Source organism: Salmo salar, chromosome ssa06, assembly GCF_905237065.1.
Source record: "Salmo salar chromosome ssa06, Ssal_v3.1, whole genome shotgun sequence".
NCBI lineage: Eukaryota > Metazoa > Chordata > Actinopteri > Salmoniformes > Salmonidae > Salmo > Salmo salar.
The window spans coordinates 32,542,657-32,567,863 of NC_059447.1; the positions used below are offsets into that span (position 1 = coordinate 32,542,657).

The 25,207-nt window shown below is 44.4% G+C and overlaps 2 protein-coding genes across 2 annotated transcripts; one reads left to right on the forward strand and one right to left on the reverse strand.

The window, feature by feature from the left end:
- The first annotated feature begins 1,637 nt into the window (after positions 1 to 1,637).
- Positions 1,638 to 4,301, forward strand: LOC106607000 (serotonin N-acetyltransferase). The gene is made up of 4 exons (XM_014203530.2): positions 1,638 to 1,722; positions 2,148 to 2,434; positions 2,741 to 2,895; positions 3,080 to 4,301. The coding sequence occupies exons 2-4, from the start codon at positions 2,284 to 2,286 to the stop codon at positions 3,611 to 3,613; spliced, it is 840 nt and encodes a 279-aa protein (XP_014059005.1). The 5' UTR covers positions 1,638 to 1,722; positions 2,148 to 2,283; the 3' UTR covers positions 3,614 to 4,301.
- Positions 4,302 to 9,666: 5,365 nt separating this feature from the next.
- Positions 9,667 to 22,772, reverse strand: LOC106607014 (envoplakin). Its single transcript, XM_014203542.2, has 21 exons — positions 22,476 to 22,772; positions 20,515 to 20,614; positions 19,746 to 19,900; positions 19,440 to 19,563; positions 19,010 to 19,141; positions 18,865 to 18,906; positions 18,407 to 18,676; positions 18,186 to 18,281; positions 17,980 to 18,090; positions 17,731 to 17,877; positions 17,456 to 17,610; positions 17,259 to 17,356; positions 16,935 to 17,107; positions 16,647 to 16,825; positions 16,370 to 16,508; positions 16,027 to 16,220; positions 14,297 to 14,447; positions 14,098 to 14,181; positions 13,873 to 13,980; positions 13,660 to 13,752; positions 9,667 to 13,544 (listed from the first exon to the last, which is right to left on the reverse strand). Exons 1-21 carry the CDS (start codon positions 22,517 to 22,519, stop codon positions 10,047 to 10,049), a joined length of 6,093 nt encoding a protein of 2,030 aa, XP_014059017.2. The 5' UTR covers positions 22,520 to 22,772; the 3' UTR covers positions 9,667 to 10,046.
- Positions 22,773 to 25,207: the final 2,435 nt, after the last annotated feature.

Here is a 25,207-nt window from a genome sequence, read left to right on the forward strand (position 1 = left end):
ATCTTACCCCATACATACCTATCTACCTACCTAATCCTCATTTGTCAGGCTCTGCTGGTGGTATTGACAAGGTCATAGAACATGCGTACACATGTAAAAGCACATATCCAAATTGAGAGATTAGCTATGCAAATGATTTCTATGTGACCCGTTCTGGGACGCCTCACTGCTCTTTATGCAGTGTGAGTGGTCCCCCTAGTGGATTTACCTTAACCAGTCATTGCAGTGCAAGTGGTGGAAGTTCTGACAAAGTACTTGCACATTTGTTTCTATGGTACAACAGTAGTACTGTATAAAATCTTATGATAACTCACTTTCATTCTTTGTATGTTTGTATGTTCACAAGCATACTGGTATCCAGATTATGAAAACAATTACGAGCCATTTTGAGTTAAACTACAATCACTTATCATATTGCCATCTGAATATCAAAACCCTGCATTTGAATCACCTCAGGTACGGTAGCTCATGCTAGACTGTATACTGAGTATCATCTCTCCTCAACCGAATATAATCTCTCCTCAACCGAACAGACAAGCGGACATCAATTGCTGACCCTGGCTGACCCTAGTGACTGTTATGTAATATGTACAAGAAAACAACCGCTCTCAACACATCTGAGTGGAGTAATTGCAATTGTGTTGAACTACTGTTATCTTCTCTGTCCTGTACCCTTGGCAGGTAGGGTGGACTGTGGAGTGACTACATCATAGTACTGTTATCTTCTCTGTCCTGTACCCTTGGCAGGTAGGGTGGACTGTGGAGTGACTACATCATAGTACTGTTATCTTCTCTGTCCTGTACCCTTGGCAGGTAGGGTGGACTGTGGAGTGACTACATCATAGTACTGTTATCTTCTCTGTCCTGTACCCTTGGCAGGTAAGGTGGACTGTGGAGTGACTACATCATACTACTTTTATTAATATTCAAATACTGCTGTAGTCTTCTCATTGCATTCATGTCATTTTTTATGTCATCATTCCCGTGTAGGAGAGAGATCTATATTTTTCCAGTGTTTCATTTAGTAAGAACCACAACTAAATACATTAATCATGCTGTATCGACTGTCTGAATGGTAATACAATTCCCCAATTCTTCAAGAGTTCTGTCTTGTTCATCATTAGCAACCATCTTTTCCACAGAGCATTAACAATGTTAATTGTCTTTTTAGTTTTTATAAAGTGAAAATGATAATCCAGTGGTTAATATTGTCCATTACAGGTGTATTTGAGGGTGTATTATAGTTGTTCTTTTAGGACCAGACTAATCTTATCTTTATGATAGCAGTGTTCCAATGTCAGTCCTGCTGATAGCTTCTCTCCCTCTAACCATGGATACCCATTCTAAATATCCACCTGCTGAGAGAGTCACCACTAAATAATATCATTTGTAGGCCTTTACTAAGGAGACCGGCATAGAGAACTTGGCTGGAGCAAGAGTTGACCACAATTACTCCATGCCTACTATATCTCCCAAATATACAGGAGAATATCCACTTTGCCATGTGTCAGTCAAACTCAAGGGATGACGATAGAAGCTAATACGCCGAGTTGTGGAAACAATTTCTATAATCTGTCACGTGACATAGTAATAATCACTGGCTTTATAATGAAGAGGTGGACGTCTTTCAGGGCACGCAAGAGAGAGAGGAGGGAGGAGATAAAGAGAGGGTGAGATAAGACAATAAGGCAGGTAGAGAGTGTTCGGATGAGATTGCATCAGGTAAGTAAAGCAAAGTTATTTTCAGTTACAGTGCTCTTGTCAGTTACCATATCATTTCAGAGTATTTGCATATGAGTATCTGCACATGATGGCAATCAAATATCGAATGGCAGAGGAAAAAACATATTGTAAATGCATTACGTTCAGTGTGTTAATTCTCTATTCTGTGTTACATTAATTCTCTAGGCAATTAATAAACAGATTGTCACAACACTGCCATTTGTGCGTAAAGTAGCTGACCGCAGGTCGCTTAATTTCTGGTTCTAGTTAATTGCTCTCCACTCTCCCTCGCTCCAAATTCTATTATTTCATTCATGAGCACCGACGTCGTACTATTCATATTCTAAATGGTAAAATGACTCACATCAACATGGACCACATCCTATAAATACGGATTCTACTCCCTCTTGGTCATCTGTGCACAGGCTGTCCCAAAAAGAGGAGGAAACTGAAGATTAACCTTCGTATAACAGACAAGAGAGAAGACTTGTGCAAACAAACAACAATAGAAGGAACATAAGAATATCGAAGTAATCCAACTGGAGTTATAACAATTGTAAAATGTCACTAGTGGGCGCCCTGCCTTTCCTGAAACCGCGCCTATCGCCTTCTGTTTCTCCTGGGCGCCAAAGAAGACACACACTGCCAGCAAGCGAGTTCCGACCGCTCAACACGCAAGATGCCATCAGCGTGTTCGAAATTGAGAAAGAGGGTAAGTTGTCCATAGATTCAGTTATACATGTGTGTATGTATTATGTGTTATGAATTAATGGCACGAATATACAATGTATGAGCGTTATCAGGGGTACTCAAGTCGCGCGTAAAACTCGTGCCAACAGCCTCTCCTTGGCCTTTACGCACGTTGACTGGGCGCACTAGTCTGTCTCTTGCTTTCCATAACACTTTGTATTAATCCCTTGTTATAGGTTTAATGCACTGATACGGATCCACCTTGGCATTCTTAAATACAGTGAGTCCAAAGATGATGAAAACGTGTGTCTCTCTTTTCCTCTGCCAGCCTTTATCTCTGTGTCAGGAGACTGCCCGCTCCACCTTGATGAGGTGCGTCATTTCCTCACGCTGTGTCCAGAGCTGTCCATGGGCTGGTTTGAGGAGGGGAGACTAGTAGCCTTCATCATTGGGTCCCAATGGGACCAGGACAGACTCACCCTAGTAAGACACCTTCTATGATGTTATATCATTTCCTATTGATTCATAGGTCATTTACTCTATATCTTACTGTGTTTTTATTAGCTCACTGATAGTTTTTCGAAATCAGGTGCTCTGTATTACATCACCGTACATATTATTGAATGAACTTTACTTGAACTACATTAGCATTTTTCCTTTGCTGCAGGACGCCCTAACTCTTCACAAGCCCAAAGGTTCCACAGTTCATATCCATGTGCTGGCGGTCCACCGGACCTTCCGGCAGCAGGGAAAGGGCCCTATCCTGATGTGGCGCTACCTGCAGTACCTACGCTGCCTGCCCTATGTGCGCCGTGCAGTGCTCATGTGCGAGGACTTCCTGGTTCCCTTCTACCAGAAGTCTGGCTTCAAGGTGCAGGGCCGCTGTTCCATCACGGTGGCATCACTGACCTTCACAGAGATGCAGTACCCTGTGAGGGGCCATGCCCTGATGCGGCGCAACAGTGAAGCTATTGGTTTTCCTCAGACTGCGTTATTATTGGAGGAACAGACTCAGAGGCTTAAGTCTGTGTTATTATTGGAGGAACCGATTCAGAGGAGTGAGTCTGCATTGTTATTGGAGGAACAGACTCAGAGGACTGAGCCTGCATTGTTATTGGAGGAACAGATTCAGAGGAGTGAGTCTGCATTGTTATTGGAGGAACAGACTCAGAGGACTGAGCCTGAGTCTGCTGATGTGTAAATCCTTTTTTTACTGAGTAAGATATTAGATTCCTGCTGTACATATCAACTATGATGTAAAATAAAGTGATGTAAACATTTACATTTATATCTAAGATGGTAGTCTAAAGTGTACACCATACATGCATGACCGATGCAGGGAGTCTTTAAGCTTTATTACAATGTTTTAATTTCAGATACCTAACGTTATTTAATATGTGAATACTTCAACGTTAACTAGCTACATGCTAATGGATGTTAGAACAAATATTGTGTGACTTCTGTCTGTGTGAGATTATATTTTTCCTGCAAATGTTCCCGCTTAATTTATTGTAAATTTTGTCTGAAGGTTTGGGTTGCAAGCCCCTCCTCTCTGACGGTATATGGACTGACGTCACTAACTACCAGGCTTTAGCAGCTCAACCGTGCCTCCTTATCTCTATTAGTGGGCATTAGGTATACTGTAAACGTCTGAGGATTTACAAGAGGATCCTTTCATTGGACTGCCAGTAGATCTAGTGACTTAACAAGCCCGTTTTCATACAATGAGAAAAGTAGGCTACATTCACACCAATTTGGATTAATTTGTTACTGAAACTGTTTGTCTATTCATTTCCCTTTGGGTCATATGTGCAGAGTGTTAATCAAACCATGTAATATATTCTCTTACTCCACCAGAACCTGTCTTACCCTTGAATCCAATCATATCTTTAATAAATATGTTTTTGTACTGTTTTTGTTATTAAAAATATAATAAAGATGATAATGTATTAACTTTCTGAGCATGTTCAATTTGGATGACTTCAGTATAAAAATGAAATTTACTGTTGATTCATTTAACTATATTTATTCATAAGAACACACAACATCATATTCATACTTTGGCTGTGTTTACACATGCAGCCAAATTCGGATCTTTTGCCAAATTATTGGTCCAATAAGTGGGAAAAGATCCAAATTGGGCTACCTGTGTAAACACAGCCTAACATTTGTCACGACCCAGAACTAAAGCTTGCGTGAACATGGCCAGCTACTGGACAGGAAAGACTACTGGACAGCAGCTTTCAATCTATAGCTAGAGGACTCCTGATATCTCCAGGCGACTTCAACCTACTTACGTCTACCTTCGGTTCATTTCTTTCCATCTCTTTCTTTCCCCTCCTTGCCTCTTCTGGCCTCACCCTTTCCCGGACCCCTCCCACTCACAAGGCAGGCAATACGCTTGACCTAATCCTTACGAGGCTGTTCGCTTGCTAATCTCACTGCAACCCCCCTCCAGGTCTCAGATCACTGTTTGGTTTCCTTTCCTTTTCTGTCTCCCTCTCCTCCTCCGACCCAACCCACTCAGCCCCTACCCAGATGGTCATGCGCCGTCGCAATCTTCGATCTCTCTCTTCCACTACTCTATCCTCATCTATCCTATCATCTCTTCCTTCTGCTAAATCCTTCTCCTTCCTGTCTCCTGATTCTGCCTCTTCAACCCTACTTTCCTCCCTTTCCGTATCTTATGACTCGTACTGTCCCCTTTCTTCCCGGCTGGCTCAGCCCTCCCCTCCGGTTCCATTGCTGAGAAAATCATTGCGAGCATACAGAGCAGGGCAAAAATCGAGGAAAGCTAAACTTACGGAGGACCTATCATCCTTTCACTCCCTCCTCTCTACATTTTCTTCCTCTGTATCCGCTGCGAAAGTTACTTTCTATCACTCCAAATTTCAAGCTTCTTCCTTTAACCCTAGGAAACTCTTTTCCACCTTCTCCTTCCTCCTTAATCCTCCACCCCTTCCTCATCCCTCTCTGCAGACGACTTTGTCAACCACTTTGAAAACAAGGTTGATGACATCAGCTCCTCATTCACTCAGCCTATTGAGTCTATTGGTCCCACTGACACAGAATAACTACGCTACGCCTTAACCTCTTTCTCCCCTCTCTCTCCAGATAAAATCCTGAGACTAGTGAGATCCGGCAACCCGACAAATTGCCCGATCAACCCATCCCCTCCTCCCTTTTCCTGACCATCTCTATGGAGACCTTCTCCCGTTCCTCACTTCCCTCATCAACTCATCCCTGACCACTGGCTGCCTCCCCTCTGATTTAAAAATGTCCAGAGTCGCTCCCCTCCTCAAGAAACCCTTGACCACTCTGACATCAAAAACTATAGACTGGTATCCCTTCTTTCTTTTCTTTCCAAAACAATTGGGCGTGCTGTCTCTAACCAACTCTCTCGCTAGCTCTCTCAGAATGTCAGTCAGGCTTCAAGACAGGTTACTCAAATGAGACTGCTCTCTTCTGTATCAGTGAGGCTCTCCTCACTGCCAAAGCTGACTCTCTCTCCTCTGTTCTCATCCTCCTCCTAGATCTGTCCACTGCCTTTAACACAGTGAACCATCAGATCCTCCTCTCCTTCCTCTCAGGGCTGGGCGTCTCAGGCTCTGCACACTCTTAGATTGCATCCTACCTGACAAGCCGCTCCTACCAGGTGACGTGGAGAGGATCTGTGTCTGCACCACATACTCTCACTACTGGTGTCCCCCAGGGCTCGGTTCAAGGCCTTCTCCTTTTGTCTCTATACACCAAGCCACTCGGCTCCGTCATATCCTGACATGGTCTCTCCTATCATTGTTATACGGATGACACTCAACTACTTTTCTCCTTCCCCCTTCTGATACCCAGGTGGTGACACGCATCTTTGCATGCCTGGCAGATATCTCAGCTTGGATGTCGGCCCACCACCTCAAGCTATACCTTGACAAGACGAAGCTGCTCTTCCTCCCAAGGAAGGCCAGCCCACTCCAAGACATCTCCATCACGGTTGACAACTTTACAGTGTCCCCCTCCCATAGTGCAAAGAATCTTGGTGTGACCCTGGACAACACCCTGTCGTTCTCTGCAAACATCAAAGCAGCGACTTGCTCCTTCAGATTCATGCTCTACAACATCCATCGAGTATGACCCTACCGCACACAGGAAGCGGCATAGGTCCTAATCCATTCACTTGTCATCTCCCGTCTGGACTACTGCAACTCGCTGTTGGCTGGGCTGCCATCAAACCCCTGCAACTTATCCAGAATACCATCAGCCTGCCTGGAGTTCAACCTTCCCAAGTTTTCCCATGTCACCATTCTCCTCGGCACGCTCCACTGGCTTCCAGTCGAAGCTCGTATCCACTACAAGACCATGGTACTTGCCTACAGAAAAGCAAGAGGAACTGCTTCTCCCTACCTTCAGGCTATGCTCAAACCCTACACCCCAACCCGAGTGCTCCGTTCTTCCACCTCTGTGGTTGTTCCATCTAGCTATTTTAAGATGAATGCACTAACTGTATGTGACAAAAATGTAAAGTGCAGGGGCTAACTTTTGACTCAAATTGAAAGTTACAGATTGTTATAATTCCTGACTGTGAGTTTGGGTGAGGGTGAAATAGTAATATTTTGGAATTCAGTGGAAATAAAGCACTGACTGCCATATATTAGTGTTGTCTTTTTACATTAAGTGTATTATTATACCTGCTTAAATTGATAATCTCTCTCAAGGTCGTATTTATTGGAGAGAAGGCAAAGCCTTCCAGAGTACATTTTTCCCAAATAAGGCATACTGTTACCCTGTCAGTCTTCATCCACAAACCTGCCAGGTGAACAACTGAACCCACACGGAAGGGTAAATCTGGCACAAGGAAATAAACTCCCCTCACTCATTTATTTAGAACCAAATCTACAAAGTAAGCTCAATTATAACATGATCTGATTTTTCATCCTAAAATTTTATCATGACAAATTCTTTAAATCCCATCTACAAAGGGGAGACAACCACCACCATCAACAAAGCCATGTAAACACTGCTATGGTGTGTTTGAATGAATTCTACCCACAGATCACCTAATTCCATCCTTTTGGTTAGAAATGCGTGCATTTCCCCTTGCTGCTCTGGATAGTGTTGGGATATTTTCTAGCCGTTAGTGAGGAGTGCTGCTGTATGATGTGTTTGCTGAGGTCACAGCAATGAATGAAGGTCGACTCACCCAGCCATCAGTGTTAGAAGCGTGAGCGGCACTAAATTGTATTAAACGAAAGACAGGTGTCAGTGACGCCTATTCATCCCAACAGTGGAAACAGAGTGGTGCAAATGCTTCCTCTTGTGTGCAGTGGACACAGGATCAGTGCCAAAGACCGTGGTATGGCATTATGGCAATAATCACACAGCAATACAAAAGGGCCTGCAATTACTTTCGTCATTCATTATGCTTTGTTTACAATGACTGAAAACAATTTAGTGTCACACCCTATTTTGTTTCACCTGTCTTTGTGCTTGTCTCCACCCCCTCAGATGTCGCCCATCTTTCCCATTATCCCCAGTGTATTTATACCTTTGTTCTCTGTTTGTCTGTTGCTAGTTCGTCTTGTCGAGCATACCAGCGGTTTTCCCATACTCCTGTTTTTGCTGTAGTCCCTGTTTTCCTGGTTTGACCATTCTGCCTGCCGTTCTGTACCTTGTGACACTACCCTGGATAACTGACCTCTGCTTGCCATGAGCCTGCCTGTCACAGATCCCTCCGGAACTGTGTCATTACGCACACCTGGTCCCCATTTCCCTGATTGTAATTGTATAAATGTGCCCTTTGGTTCACACCATTGGGATGTCGATTATTGTTCCAATGTCCGTTGGTCGTGTGAGTACCTGTGCTGTGTTTTGGCTTTCGTGCCGCTTGTATTGCGCAGATGATTACGGGTCTCATCTAGTGTGGTATCATTGTGTGCGTGTGTGTTACGGGTCTCGTCCCGGTGTATTTATTCAAGGTACTCCTCGCTCTTTTGTTTGGGTTTCTACCCTGTGTTTTGTATATGTGTTTGTTTGGTCTTCGTCCACGTGCCTTTACATGGCACGCTGTAATTTGGGTAAATAAAAACCCCTATTACGCATTCCAGCACCTGTCTCCCAATCCCTTTATACCGACGTGACAGAATAATCAACCATCAAGGGAGACAGCAGGGATGGCCCATAATTTGTGTCGTTTCAGTCATGACAGTTATTCAGACAGCATGGACAAATCAACAAAGTGGTCCCTTAGACCTTTGACTGTTGTTTAAAAGAACAGTATTACAATGATCAATCTGCCACCCAGGGCATTCAAGTTGTTGCTTTATGGATTTTTCTCAATTTTGGAATTTAGGGATCATCTACCTCAGCATGGAACCACAGTAAGTCATTTCACCAACCAGTGCAAAATACAATAAAACATTTGGACCTAATGGACAAATTCACCATTCACCATCAAATGCATTATTCTCACAGCTAGGCTGTGTTTTGTAATCTCTCTGTTTTTAATCCCTATATCATTTTAACCAGTTATGGCACCAGGTCACTAATTTTACAACCTCATTTTACGACCCCATTTACAGGAGGGGTCACTTCCTCCCCCAGGCAGGCTCATGTCCAGTAATCCCATAAAGCCCTGTCTGTAACCAACTAATCTGTTTACTAGACATCCCATCAGAGGGGACTCTCACCAGTGCCCACAACACCTTTCACCCCTCACCAGGACAAGGGGAGGGACATTTACATCTGTAGATCCTTATTTACTGGCATAACATCCCGTTCCGGTTGGACACACAGCAGCACAGAAACTCTCCAGATTAAATCCACTGTGCATTGCATTAGCATGCTACCTTGCCATCTCGTGAGAATATCAAAACACGGAGATCCTCATGTTATCATGTAGTCTCAGCTGGGTCACAGAAGTGAAATTGACAGTGGGCAGCACACTAAACACTGGGAAAGAGGGTGGCCACTTCCATTACTGAAAAGACAATACTATTCCATGAAAGGCTAATCCCTGAGCATCCTTGAAGTCATTTTCCTGCCAATTTTTTAATTTTTATTCCATTGAGTTCAATTTTTATTTTATTCGTTTTTTACTTTTTCTATTATTGTCGCATTGTTTAGAGGTGAACATGCAAGTAAGAATGTCCCTGTACTGTGTACAGTACACCACAATGTGTTCCTGTCCATATGACAAATAAACAACTTGAACTTCAACAATTACCACCATCATATAGGAGTAATCATACACAGAGACCAACGTTTGTTTTGAAAAATGTAATAATGAGTGCTTATTTTTAAGTTTATTGGAAGAAATGGCTCTCACAATACTGAAAAACAAATCAAAGAAAGCTCTTCGCCAAACATTAATTTAAATTATGTGTACAGCAACTCTTGAGAATCATAGCATCAATAAAGAACAGGTAAATGTGTACAGTACCACCTAGACATTTTCTGACTTCAACAATCAGAACTATACAAATGTTCTACCTTTACCATAAAGACATCATAAGAACATGTGTTTGTGTTGTTGTGATGTGAATTTCTATTTCTATTTAGCATCTGGAGCTGTAGCATCGATGGTATTTAGCATCTGGAGCTGTAGCATCTCTCTAGATCTGGCATGTGTGTCTGCCACATGTCTAGACTTGGCTGTAGGAGCCAGGGAATCGATAGTTGGAGTATGATGGTGCATTTTTGGAGTCACCGCTGGAGGCTGCAGGGAGCAGCAAGAGCCCTGTAGTGACATCTTTTTTGCAGCGATCCATTGCCTCCTTGTACGAGATCTTCTCTTTCGTGATGGGGTCAATCAACTCTTTGGTGTGGGCAGACTTGTCTTGGAGGTTCTTGGCTACTGTGCTGTCGATTATCTTGGTGTTAAGAGCATCTTGGACACTGATGCGACCAGCTTTATGGGGATTCACCAGCCCCCCAGTCAGGTACTGTGCTTCCATGTACCTTATGGCACTATCCTGAGGTATCCAGCCTTTCTCAGCCGCTTGCCCTACTGCGAGACGCTCCTTGGTCACAGGATCCTCCACTCCAGTGAAGGCCTTCTGAGCATTCAGCAGCAGATGCATGTGACTTTTGTCAATGAGACCCAGCTCAACTGCTTTGTGAACAGAGAACTTGTCCTTTCTGTTGAGGTCGACGATGCCACCCGTGGCTGCCTGTGCCTCCAGGAGCTTCTGGGCTGTGGTTGGGTCAATAAGGTTTCGAGTCAGGGCACTACGTACAGACATACGGCTGTTGGTGGTGGAGTCCAGCACACCAGAGATTGGGAAGAGCTCATCACCGCTAGAAATATTCAGGTTGCTATTGCTGCCGTATCTATTGTTTGTGAGACTTGAGTAGGAAGACCTTAGTGATGATGGCATTGTGCTCAAAGAAGATGCCGCAGTGGTCTTTGTCGGTGTCCTTGGTGTTGCGATTGGACCAATGTAAGGCTTTGGTCTGGAATCCCCAGCGACCAGGAGAGCAAATTCTGAGATAGGCATTTTACCCTCCTTGTAGCGGTGCAGATCGGACTGTGTTAAGCGGCCATCCTTTAGAGCATTCCTGACAGAGAACTGCTTTCCACTCTTGCGATCCTGCAGAATTGAGGTCTCCCCATCTGGACCCATTGAGGTGATCTCCTCCCAGTCACATTCTAGCTCCTGAAGGTGGATGTACTTGTTGCGATCAATCAGGCCCTCTAAGTAGGCATCATATGGTGACATGTCTTTGCCAGTCTCGGGGTCAAGGATGCTGATTCTAGTGGAGAGGTTGGTCTCTCTGGTGTGTGTTTCAGAGTGGTCCTCTTTCTTAAGATTGTTCTGCAGCTCCATAATGTAGGTCTCCTTTTGGTGTATCCGGTCTTTTTCATCCAGGATGTCCTTCTCTAGACGTTGTACCTCAGAATCCATCTTGAAGCCCCTTTGCATGTTTATCTGGTTTCTCTCACTCATCAGCTTGGATTGCAGCTGGAACGATATGCTTAAATCATGTTTCTCAGACTCCAAAGTCTTCAGTGTTTTGAGGAGATTTTCCTTCTCTCTCATCAGGGAATCTCTATTGAGGGTGATGCTTGTTTCTTCATGAGAGGTGCTTGACTTTGTGGTCTGGAGCCGGGTCACTTTGGTATTAAGCCTCTGGATTTCATCTTCTTGATCCCGTCTGGAACTTCTTTCCTGCAACACTAGATCTCTGAGATGGTCCCTCTCAGCCTCCACATTCTGGTCCTTCTCCACCCGAATCACCTCTTTATATACAGTCTTTTCAATGGACTTCTCCTTGCGCAGGATGTCCAACTTGATCTTCAGGTTTCGGATGTCTCTTTCCAACCGACTGATGTTGGTTTCCTCCTTATTCATGTCTGTGCGTAAGCCACTGGTTAGTTTCTCAAGCTTGGGGTCTCTCTCCACTTTGAGGACTTCCTCAATAATGATCTTCTCCGCAATGGGTTGAGGGGTATTTTCAAGCTCAAGGATGCGAGATTTGATCTGTCTAAGCTCTGTTTCTACTTGGATCTTCTTTTGCCGGTCGTCCATCAGTGCCAAGTTTCTCTCTTTCTCCTCAACCAGGGCTCTCAACTGTCGAACTTCCAATTCCAGTTTTCTACGGGATTTAACCTCTTCATCCAAGTTCTTGTTCAGCTTTTCATACTCCAGGAGTTGTTTTGGATCCTTCTCAAGACGCACCACTTCCTTCATCACAATCTTCTCCTCTGGTTTCTGCCTTTCCACCATGATGTACTTGTTCTGCAGGTCAAAGACAGTTTCCTCCATGTTGCGTCGTTGCTGGATTTCCTCCCTCACATCTCTCCTCAGACGGTCAGCCTCCTTCTCCAGTAGGGGGTCATTTTCGTATTTGACCACCTCTTTGTTTACAAGCTTTGTCTCTAACTTAGACTTTTCGACCTTCCATTCATCTCTCTCTTTGCGCAGGCGGCTCAGCAGATCCAGGGTGCTGTCATATGAGACCCGCAGAAGTGAAACCTGGTCGTTCAACCTCTTAATTTCCCTGATGACCTCTGGGCTCTTCTCCTCTTTAATCACTTCCTGGGTCACTTCCTTGTACTCTGACTTGGGTTTCTGGGAACGCAGAGTTTTAAGATCCACCATAACTGAGTTGATTTCTTTCTCCAGATCAGTGCAGTTTCGATTAGAGTCATACAGCTCTTTCCTTAGCCTCACCAGCTCCACCTCTGTCTCAGGGTCCACCCTGTAGATCTCATTGATGATCTCCTTGACCTCAAGCTTGGGCCGCACCTTCTCCACTTCACTGTAGCGGATCTGGAGGCTGGTGAGTTCCTTCATCAAATCACTGTTTATCTTTTTCTCCTCTTCCAGGCTGGTGTGGATAGTCTTAACCTCTTCAATGAGTTTTGGGTCCTGTTCCACCCTCTTCAGCACCTTGGTAACAATCTTAGGCTGGATAGTGGGAATGATCCTCTCAAGTGTGTTTATTTGGCTCCTAGTGCGGAATATGTCATCATTGAGGGACTTGGATCTTAACCCCTCCTCTGAGATCTCGGTCTGAAAGGTCAGAACTGCTTTCAGCATCTCCGGGTCCTTCTCCAGTCTCACCACCTCCTTTTTCACTACTCTCTCTTTGATAGTCGGTCTCTTCTGTGCCAATACTGTGATCTCAGTCTTCATGTGGACCGTCTCTGTATCTCTCACCTGGACCTCCTGCTCCAGCTTGCGCATCTCCTCTCTCAGCTTGGTGGCCTCCTTGTCAAGCTGGGGGTCCCTCTCAAACTCAGTCAACACCTTGGTCAACAGCCTAGGTTTGACATTTGTCAGCTCAGTCTCCCGGCGGATGATATTCTCATTGACAATCTTTATCTCTGTCTGGGTGCCAGAGTGTTTTATAGTCTCATCTTGGATTCTACTCTTCAGGGACACCAGGTCACCCTCTAGTTTGGGGTCACGGTAATACTGCACAACTTCCCTCTCCTCCATTCGTTCCACACCTCTACGGCTTTTCAGTGAAATAAACCTCTTTCTGTATGTTGCTAGGTCATTGTCAGCATGGGAGCGCCTGGTGATCTCATCTGCCAGCTCTCTCTTTAGAACGTCAGTTTCCTCCAGGTCTTTCTGCTGGCTCTGCTGCTGCCGCTGCTGTTTCACCACCACCTGGCTCACCTTCTCTTCATTCTGTTCAGAGCAGGTAACAGTGGACAATATAGTTTAACCTATACTAGAGTGGGTTTTTTAATTAGGAATTAGAGAAACCACTGTGTTGATGTTTTACAAATTAATTATGTCATACCTGGGCAATTATGTTCTTAGCCAATCCCATCTTGTTGAGAAGCTGATCATTCTCTGCAGACACCTCTGAGTAGAGGTTCAGTAGAGCTCTTTCCTGAAACAGAAGCATACAGCCTCTAGTCAGATCATGGATCTTGAATCAATGCCCAAAAATGAATGCAAATTAAGTCAACTATAGGATGAGGATTGTTGCAGTCTCTCAGGTCCACAACACCTTTTTCAGCACAGCGTCAGCCATGGCGGATGTGTGACGTCTTTTGGCATCTTCGTCATCCACATCTTTCAGTGTACCACGGTACTTATCAGATTTGGCCTCATACTCCTACGAGACATGGTGAATATTTATTTTCTCTTTTAAAAACAACATTGACCAAAACCCTTCAACTGATATGGACATTTTTAATGGTCGCTCTGATTAGATGTATTTTTTTTTGCTCACATTGAGGACATTCTGCAAGTCACGGGACTGTTTCACTGCTAGGCCCACATCATCTGATTTCCTTTTTATGTCCTCCACCACTCTCTGAAACGAAAGCAAACACCCAATAAGAACAAGAGAAATGTACTGCAGAAAACTGACGATGTTCATAGCAGGGACAATTGTTGAGATTAAATAACACAAAAATAAACCCACAAACCTTCTGAGAGTTCTGCTTGGAGTTAATTTCAGAAAGTCCATCACTTGGATTGATCGTATTATTAGGCAGGTTGGTCAAAAATAAGTTCAATGATTGGACAGAGCTCTGGAAGCCTTGATTCTTATTGGTTGCCTCTTGCAGCAGAACCGTTCTATAACAATAGATTTTTTTTTAAGCATCAGTATATCATAGACCACATAAGTAACCACAGACACAAGACATATATAACTCTGACATAGAAACGTCCTCTCACAGTCAACTGCGTTTATTTTATGTGTATATATTTGTATAAACATAAGATTCAACAACTGAGACATAAACTGAACAAGTTCCACAGACATGTGACTAACAGAAATTGAATAATGTGTCCCTGAACAAAGTGGAGGTCAAAATCAAAAGTAACAGTCAGTATCTGGTGTGGCCACCAGCTGCATTAAGTACTGCAGTGCATCTCCTCCTCATGGACTGCACCAGATTTGCCAGTTCTTGCTGTGAGATGTTACTCCACTCTTCCACCAAGGCACCTGCAAGTTCCCGGACATTTCTGGGGGGAATGGCCCTAGCCCTCACCCTCCGATCCAACAGGTCCCAGACGAACTCAATGGAATTGAGATCCGAGCTCTTCGCTGGCCATGGCAGAACACTGACATTCCTGTCTTGCAGGAAATCATGCACAGAACGAGCAGTATGGTTGATGGCATTGTCATGCTGGAGGGTCAGGTCAGGATGAGCCTGCAAGAAGGGTACCACATGAGGGAGGAGGATGTCTTCCCTGTAACGCACAGCGTTGAGATTGCCTGCAATGACAACAAGCTCAGTCCAATGATGCTGTGACACACCGCCCCAGACCATGACGGACCCTCCACCTCCAAATCGATCCCGCTCCAGAGTACAGGCCTCGGTGTAATGCTCATTCCTTCGACAATAAACGCGAATCCGACCATCACCCCCGGTGAGACAAAACCACGACTCGTCAGTGAAGAGCACTTTTTGCCAGTCCTGTCTGGTCCAGCGACGGTAGGTTTGTGCCCATAGGCAACGTTGTTGCCGGTGATATCTGGTGAGGACCTGCCTTACAACAGGCCTACAAGCCCTCAGTCCAGCCTCTCTCAGCCTATTGCGAACAGTCTGAGCACTGATGGAGGGATTGTGCGTTCCTGGTGTAACTCGGGCAGTTGTTGTTGCCATCCTGTACCTGTCCCGCAGGTGTGATATTCAGATGTACAGATCCTGTGCAGGTGTTGTTACACGTGGTCTGCCACTGTGAGCATGATCAGCTGTCTGTCCTGTCTCCCTGTAGTGCTGTCTTAGGCGTCTAACAGTACAGACGTTGCAATTTATTGCCCTGGCCACATCTGCAGTCCTCATGCCTACTTGCAGCATGCCTAAGGCACGTTCACGCAGATGAGCAGGGACCCTGGGCATCTTTCTTTTGGTGTTTTTCAGAGTCAGTAGAAAGGCCTCTTTAGTGTCCTAAGTTTTCATAACTGTGACCTTAATTGCCTACCGTCTATAAACTGTTCGTTTGTCTAAATGACCGTTCCACAGGTGCATGTTAATTAATTGTTTATGGTTCATTGAACAAGCATGGGAAACAGTGTTTAAACCCTTTACAATGAAGATCTGTGAAGTTATTTGGATTTTATGAATTATCTTTGACAGACAGGGTCCTGAAAAAGGGACGTTTCTTTTTTGCTGAGTTTAGCTGTGGGACAGATTAGGGTTCTCACCTCTCTTGTAGCTGACTGTTGACGTTGGCATAGCGGTTCTTCAGGTGTTTGACCTCTGTCTGCTGGCGGCGGATGTCTGGGCAGTACTCATGGAAGCCCTTCTGCAGGGAGCTACTCAGCTGCTCTGTGGACTCCAAGTCCCTGCTCAGCTTCAGCATCTCGTCCTGCTTTAACGCTACATCCTTGCGCATGTTCTGTTTGTAGGACAAGGGAGAAACACAGGGGACTGATCAAAGAGGATGGGTCAATCAAAACAAAACACTCACTGCAACTTGTAAGAGTCCATCATAATGACATGATGTGTGATGAACTTTAAGTGGTCATATGACTGAAATTCTGTTACCTGAAGCTTCTGGATGCGTGTCTGGAGGACGTTGGGAACATCAGGGATGGCAGCATCTTCAGCCAGCTGCTCCTCAAAGCCAGAGACCGAGTTGTCCACCGTATTGATCTGCCTCTCCAGGAACATGGAAGCTGTGGCTCTGGTCAAGATAAAGACATTTGTGAGTGAGAATAATCTTGAGGAATTGGATGTAAAAAAATAAATAAATAAGAACATATAGCTAACGCAACCTTTACATAGATTTTTTTAAATTTCACATCGTAAACTAAATTCTTACTTCTTGTTGTACAGGTCACAGAGGACGTTGGTGTCGTCAAACTTGTTGTTAAGACCACTCAGTTTGAGGGACAGGGCGGAGGTGGTGGGCCCAAGGGGCTTCTGGGCTAGGATGGAATCCATGTCTCTCTGGACCGCTGCCTTCTCTGCCTCCAGGTTCCTAACAGTCAGGGTGTCCCTCTGCAAGGCAAAACACACCATGAATATCCCACTCTGGAACCACACTGTCCATTATAATGATGCTATGTAGCAGGCTGCAGTGGTCTGAAATAAAAAACAATCCCTTCACCTCATGCTCCTTCAGCCTGTTGGCCAGGTCACGTGTGGGGTCACTGCGATCCAGAGGGGCCCTCAGCCGGCTCAGGATGTCCTTCTCACTGTGGTCCAGGTTCTTGCTGATCTTGTCCAGCTGGCTGGCCAGAACTGTGGTCTTTGGGTCCACTGGGGCATTAGCCACAGGGGCTGAGCACAAGCAGAGGGCACAGTAAGAAATAAGGGGACAGGAGAGGGCCACACTGAGTCTAGTCCCCTGTATCTACTAGGGTCCCACTGTGAGTTGAAACTAAGTGATTCCTGCTAAAGTTCTTAGCAAGTGGAGTGATGTTCCACTCACCTGCTCTCACTGAGCGCACCACCTCCACACCGGGGCTCCTCAGGGAGGCCATCAGAGTAGTTCTCTTTCTCTTCAGGTTAGAAAGCTCTCTGTCCAGACTGGACACACAAACACACAATGTCATTACAGTTCGCCTGTGATGATGGTTACGTTTTGGGTCATTGTAATAAGGAGAGTCTCTTTTTCTCTCTCTTTACCTTTCCACTTTCTCAAGCGCCTCAGTGTCTGGCGGTGGGACCAGGAAGCAGGCTCCAGGCAGGGTTTTGGTCTTCCCAGTGCTGGTCTGGACCTCCCAGTTCTCATCGTCTAAGTTGGACTTTAGCATGAGCTTCTCTGCTTGAGACACTGAGTCCTAAGGGTGACAGGAGTTTGCATCATTACATTGTGCTACAGCTGTCAATTGACAGGACATTAGCTTGCTCTTTAGCTTCTCAGAACTCTCACAATGCTATTCTATGAAGCTATTTTCTACCTCTCCATTGGTCCATTCACACAGGGACACCACAGGGGTGGGTTTGGTGGGGCGGAGACGCCGCAGCTTCAGAGGGGCGACGGTGCTGCTGAACTCCCTCAGGGCTACGAGGCGCTGTTCGTTCCTCTCTATCGCTCTCTCATCACCCTGAGGATATGAGATACAGAAGATATTAGAGAACAGATTGAAATAATGCTGTACGTCATAGAAACGACTGAACTTAGATACAAAGAATAAACCAAATCTCACCTCAAGCTGTAGCAGGATCTCTGGGTTGTTCTTGTTGTTCAGTGATTTGGGGTCCAGATTAGAGTTGAGTCTCTTCATGGACTCAGACAAGGTCTCTACATCCAGCTGGTACTGTAGGTAGGAACACACATAGGAGCAATGTTACGTTGAGCCATGACAACGAGCCATAAGAAAACGTCATTTCCCAGGGTTAAGAGATGACGTACCTTCCTGTAGTTGTCTATGTTGTCAAGGTGTACCTCCTGGCAGATGCACAGGTTTAGGAAGCTCTGCCACTCGTTCTGCAATGCGTCGCTGTGTGCCTGAGACAAACCAAGCATATTGCCCCATGGAAGATCAGAGTAGATGATGTGGTGAGTAACTCAATGTCCTATACTTAAGCTATTACAATGGGAATGGTTTACATTTTGTAGCCATATAAACATACCCGTATTGTGGAGCTGGCAGGGTGCTTCATTTCAATAAGACGATCCCCATCCATCTGTAGCTGGTTGGTCTCGCTCTCATGTGTTAGCAGAGTGTTGGTTTTGAACTTCTCGTACTCCATGCGCACCCCTGGGGGGTCCAGCATGCGGTCGCTCCAGTCCTTCCTGAGGATCCTCTCCTGGTACTCGCTCAGGTAGACCAGCTCCTTACTGCAGCCCTGCATGTAGTCATACAGAGAGGCCAGGTACCTGTGTCTCCACAGGGAGGCCTCCTGCACCACACAGCATGGGGAGAGACAGATCAGTCACACCTGGACTATCTTATAGTCAACGATGGAGAGATAGCACAGGCACAAAGGTTCAAATACAACCACAACGGTATATCATTCTGAGCCCCTTTGACATGTCAGAGCCATACTTTAATACACACACCGATGTATTACATAACTTCTGGACTCACCAAGAGATCTGTGTACTGTTTCTGAATGGTAGACAACTTAGCCTGTGGACAGAAAACAAACCATGAAAATCATTGTTTAGAGTTTATCCCTAGTTTTGGTGAGAGTCAGAATGAAGAAAGTAGCCGAGGGCTTTGTAGTCGTTACCGGAGAGCCAGTGCTGCTGCGGTTCATTTGGGAGCCGTAGGCCTCGATCTCCTGGTGCAGGATGTTATGAGAGGCAATCTGCTTCTCCACATCAGACAGGTTGGGCCCGTACCTCTCTGCACTTATCTGCTTCTATAACACACAACACAACACACAGGTACAGTAAATCCTCTAGAGTTCAGCTGTATGTTTACCTCAACCACATGTCTTGTTGACTTTGGCTGTTTTCCCCCTGGGGATAATAAAGTTTTGTACCACTACTACATTCAGAAAGATGTGTTACTCCAAGCAACTAGGAGCTAATACCAAAGGTTTGGTTGCACCAGTAGAAAGCGGTGGTCAACCAAAGTTGTTATATAATGGCAGGACATTACTGTCTACGGTCATACTGGTCTTGAATAGAGTATTACCAAGGATATGACAGGCTCACCTGTTTCTCCTCCAGCACCTGAGTCCAGTCAATCCTGGGAGTGAGCTCCACCTCCTGCACTGCCTCATACAGGTCCCGGTACATGGTACAGTCCTTAGACCAGCGGTCATGGAGGTTTCTCACACTGAGGACCAGAAAAAAAGGAGAAATAGGAGGCATATTGAAAGAGGGAAAGAGAGAACATGAGTGTTCAGAACGTTCTCTGAGAGCCTCTGGAAAAGTATCTCTGTCACAAAACCATTGTTTCATATATTCTGTGTGTGTGTGTGTGTGTGTGTGTGTGTGTGTGTTCTTGCAGGAACTCACTCGATCTCTATCTCTCCAGTCTGTGGGTGTGAAAGCTTCTTGGCCCGGTCCACATCCAGGAACAGGTCCTTCAGCAGCCCCTCAGCCTCAGCTAGGATCTCTGTATTCTCCTTCTGGTGCAGTAAGGGCCTGTGCTTCTTGTCATTCACTGTGTCCTGGAACAGAAACGGAAAGGCATTGTCACGACTTCCGCCGAAGTCGGTCCCTCTCCTTGTTCGGGCGGCGTTCGGCGGTCGACGTCACTGGCCTTCTAGCCATCGCCGATCCACTTTTCATTTTCCATTTGTTTTGTCCTTGTCTTACACACCTGGTTTCAATTCCCCAATTACTTGTTCATTATTTAACCCTCTGTTCCCCCATGTTTGTTTGTGAGTGATTGTTTATCCGTTCATGAATGCGCACGTTAGACTGGTTACGCTGGGTTATGTAAAACCCTTATTTGTATTTCGTGTTAGTTTGTGCCGTGTGCTTTTGGGTCGCCAAATAAAAGGCTCTGTTTTGCTACCAACTATCTGCTCTCCTGCGCCTGACTTCCTACAGCCCTTCACGCATACCATTACAGGCACTCCCCATCATGACACATTTGTGTTGAATTGCACATTGATAAAATATCTGTGGGAGGATTGAAAAGTTTTTCCTTGATCAAGTGGAATTAAGGGATGCGTATTTCATTAAGTTGGGCATTGTAACATGTTAGGTAAAGGTGTATGTATAACTGTGTAATTACATACACAGGCAGTGTGTGGGTAGGGATGGTAGGACCTCTTACCACAGCCATCAGCTCCTCAGAGCGCAGCACATTCTTCTCCACCTGGTCTGCATTTCTCTGCATGCGCGCCACCAGCACGGCCACATCATTACCTTGGCTCCTGGGAAGAGAAAAGACAAACCTCCATTCACATCAGTGTAATTGACACATTGTTGAAACCAGTAGGCCTATCTAAGAGAGCTCAGTAGAGCAACCTGAATGTTCAGGAACCAGATTCCAGGTTTGGTAGAATAATCAAAATGAGAACCAGACTCATGCAGAACAAAAAGTATTCCTCAGCCTCCCCCATCCAACTTTACAAAGGACTGTCACTCATCTACACTCATCTAGCAATCAACACATCTTTATGTCTGTATGTTCTTGTACTTATTGTTCTGTTATTCCTACTCGTAGTCACTGTTATGAAAGTCAGCTATTTATTCGTACACACCCTCAAATTGATGGATTATTAAGGAGTGTCCTCAGGAATTTACAGTGCATGGGTGACATAGCACATGGAATTCTACTGAAGTCCCCATGAATCACTTTGATCAAAGTTAATGGCTGATGAATGCAATTACATTCCAATGGGACAATAAAACGAATAGCGATAGTGGGGGGAGAGATTTATTGTTTTAACATTGTGGTTTCCAGTGTCTCATACATGCCTTGTTGACAGTTCTGAGTCATTTAGGCAACTGCTTATCTCTGTTAGTATATGTGGTAAAATGACAAAGTCCACATAGGTTTGGCAGACATATCCTGTCACATCCTAAAGAAGGTTAAAAGGAGTTAGATAATGCATAGCTACCGTACCAAAGCAAACAGCACACGCACATGTCAGGGTGAGTAGGAGTGTAACAGGCAGACACTAAAGGGAAGCCTAAAAGTCACCCTGCTGGTTATAAGATAGAGAGCTGCAAAGGATCCACACTCTACACCCTGTAGCACCAAGACACACCCCAGTGTAGGAGTGATGTGGAGGGTGTTCCTGCATGTGGTGAGTGACACAGTGTTCAGTGGTGTAAAGGAACTGAAAGATAAGCCTCAGATTATTGATTTATCAAGGCACATTTGAAAGGAACATAGTACATATTTCACAAAAACATATGATCTATTCATCTCTACGCAACTTTGTACACAAATCTGATAGAACCTGTTTAAGCAACAGAACACACAGTACATACCCTCTTCTCTATATAAACATAAATCCTGAGTCTTCCAGCGATGTACCTAAACACATTCCAAATCTGCTGTCTGTCACTCACCTCTGTGAGATCACACTTCTTCCAAAAGTGTTTTTATGTGCTCTGGGCTCTTTGTTACCGGGCCAGGCCAGCTTAGCGTAACATAGTATTATCCATCAGAGCTAGTGTTACTCTGTCTACATAATTAGTCAGAGCAGCCATCTATTGAATACTGAGAGCAATGTGGAGGATCAATGCACTGTAAGTCGCTCTGGATAAGAGCGTCTGCTAAATGACTTAAATGTAAAATGTAAATGTCACACCCCATTGCTAAGGCACACATCAGTGGTTACATACAACACAGTCCAAATACCAATGAGATTACTCTTTTCTCAGTAAAGTAAACAAATTGTGAGAGTTACTACAGAAATTATTATCTTGTCTCATCATCAATCGGCGGCAGATAAGATATATTTTACGCTTATGTAAGGTAGCCATGAGACGTTATCAATACTAAGTCCTCATAGTTCAAATCTGATACTTCATCTAAATCATCTACTGCATTTTCCTGGAAGATTGCAGACTCTTAAAAATACACTATCATTCCAAGTTGGACACAGAAAAGACCAGTCAACAAATGCCCACATATGCAGTGGACTAGATTCCAGATCGCCCCTACAGGGAATACAATCAGGCTGAGATGAAATGAAAAAAAGAAATAAGAGACAGAGAAAAGAGAAGGAAAGAGAAGGAAACATGACACATCAAAGGTCAGGAAACGGAGGGAAAACTCACTGGGCCACTTTCACCAGGTCGTACTCCTTCTTCTTGCTGAACATCCTGGGAGGCTGTGTGTTCTGTCAGTCACAGTGCAAATATCTTACTCCTCACTTCCCTCTCCTCGCTGTACCTCTCTCTCTAGCCGTGTCTCCTCTCTCTAGTTAAAGAGCAGCCACCTGTCTCAGCTCCACCCCAATGAACAGGTGTGTCATCATGAAGGCACTAGACCAGAGGAACAGACCGGGTAGACCTGTTCCTCTCTCCTGTTCTCCATCCCACTCTCTCTCTCTCTCTCTCTCTCTGTTTCTCTCTCACTTTCTCTCCATTCCTACACACCTGCATTCCTATCTTTTAATATATTTACTTTGTCTTGCCTGGGCATAATCAATAAAGATAGTTTTTTTTATAGACATTGTTGAATAGGCACTGCTTTTCTAAATCAAGGGAGTCAACACTAAGAGATACACATTATTATAACAGTGTGATTCCTCATTGGTAGACTTCCAATGGAGAAACACTGGAATGTGGCAGGGCCAGTCACCTGGGCCAGTCACCTGTTAGATTCCAGGGTGCTACTCACTCACAGTTACTGACTTCAATCAAACCAATCTAAATTCATTTCCACCTTGAAACATTGGAGATTGAATTATCTAGTAATGACATTAAACCACTGATTAGTTGTCATTACAAATAGAATATCTAGATTCTAGACATATTTGGGATGAAATGCCAGAACACCAAAAGGCTATAGTGTAACGCCAAACAATACACCAACATCCACTTCGGCCTAAAGTTCACACTGCATAAAAACATATCCAACAAGAATCATCATAGTTACTACTACATACACCTTTATTGAAGGTTGGGCACACAACATTCCAACTGTGCTATCCACCCAACAAGCAAACAGAGAAGGAGAATAATGTTTAGAGAGAATCAGACTAAGAGGGTGTGGGTAGTAAAAATATCACAGAAATATCCAGGAAACCGTAACAGCTATCTGTAGTAGTGTGATGACACCTATTTAAATGTTGTGTCAGCCTGACACACTAGCCCACTACAGAAAGACAGAAAGGGTGCAGTGAAACTGGACAAGTTTAAACAAGTCTATCTTACAACAACCTAAGATAATAAACAAAACGTGACAACTTGACAAGCATTTGACATCACCGTTGATCCTTTATTTTAGGAAGTTAAAACTGTGCAGACCAAAGTGAGTGGTCGTGCTGGTTTGCATTGTATTCTGTTTGTAGCTTAGCCATAGGGTTCAGCATCGGACACAACAATACAGTAAGCTACAGTTCCCCAGGCTTCTGAGTATCAGACACACATCCTGTTGATTTACCCCTCTTAGTATTTATATATATATATATATATATATTATATTTACCTTTATTTAACTAGGCAAGTCAGGGGCAGAACGACATATTTTTACCTTGTCAGCTCAGGGAATCGATCTTGCAACTTTTCGGTTACAAGTGCAACGCTCTAACCACTAGGCTACCTGCCACCCCTAGTATAAGGGGTCAAGGTCTCCGAGAGGAATGCAGAGTACCCTTACCGCTGAGGGAAGAGCTGGGGCCTCTGCTGACAGTAGAAAGATTTCTGAGTGTATGTGCAGCGTGCCCTCATAATCAAAAAAATCGAATCAAATCCAATTGTATTCATCACATGCTTGTAAACAACAGTGAAATGCTTACAGGCCCTTCCCAACAACGCAGAGAGAAAGATAATACAGAAATAATAGAAAAATAATAACACGTAATAATACAAGATATAATAAATACACCATGAGTAAAGGTAACTTGGCTATATCAGTACTGAGTTGATGTGCAGGGGTACGAGGTAATTGAGATAGACATGTACACATAACTAGGAATAAAGTGACAAGGCAACAGAATAGATAATAAACAGTAGCAGCAGCATATGTAATGAGTAAAAAAAGGTTGGTGCAAAAAGGGTCAATGGTTAACTATTTAACTAACTATTTATCAGTCTTATGGTTTGGGGGTAGAAGCTGTTCAGGGTCCCACTGGCTCCAGACTTGGTGCATCGGTACCTCTTGCCATGCGGTAGCAGAGAGAACAGTCTTTGACCATTTTTAGGGCCTTCCTCTGACACCGCCTGGTATATAATTACACAAGCATGTGCAATTAATAGAAACGTGGGAGGTGGGAGTTTATGTCTGAGTTATATTAACGCTACTAACTCATAATGTGATGTCTACGGCTGAGTGAAAGCTGTGGTTTAGCATGCTGTTGACATCAGGCTTGACGTAGGTGTGTCTGGCTCATATCCATAGCAGGTACAGTACTCTCCTGACTCCTCAACATGCCAGTAGAGAAACATGCAAGATACTAAAGATACAAAAAGTGAAGAGTGATGAATGAAGAGGGAACTACAGGTAACTGCCAAAATAAAGGAAATACTTGAGTAAATGAGGGATACAAAGTATATTGAAAGCAGGTGCTTCCACACAGATGTGGTTCCTGAGTTAATTAAGCAATTAACATCCCATCATGCTTATGGTCATGTATAAACAGGCCCATTTATTATTTTGGTTACCATGGCTAGAAGAAGAGATCTCAGTGACTTTAAAAGAGGGGTTTCAAAGATGCACAGGGGGTTTAAAGGGTGTGTGTGTGTCTCAGTCACCAGATCTCAACCCAATTTAACACCTATGGGAGATTCCTGAGCGGCGCCTGGGACAGCGTTTTCCACCACCATCAACAAAACACTAAATAAAG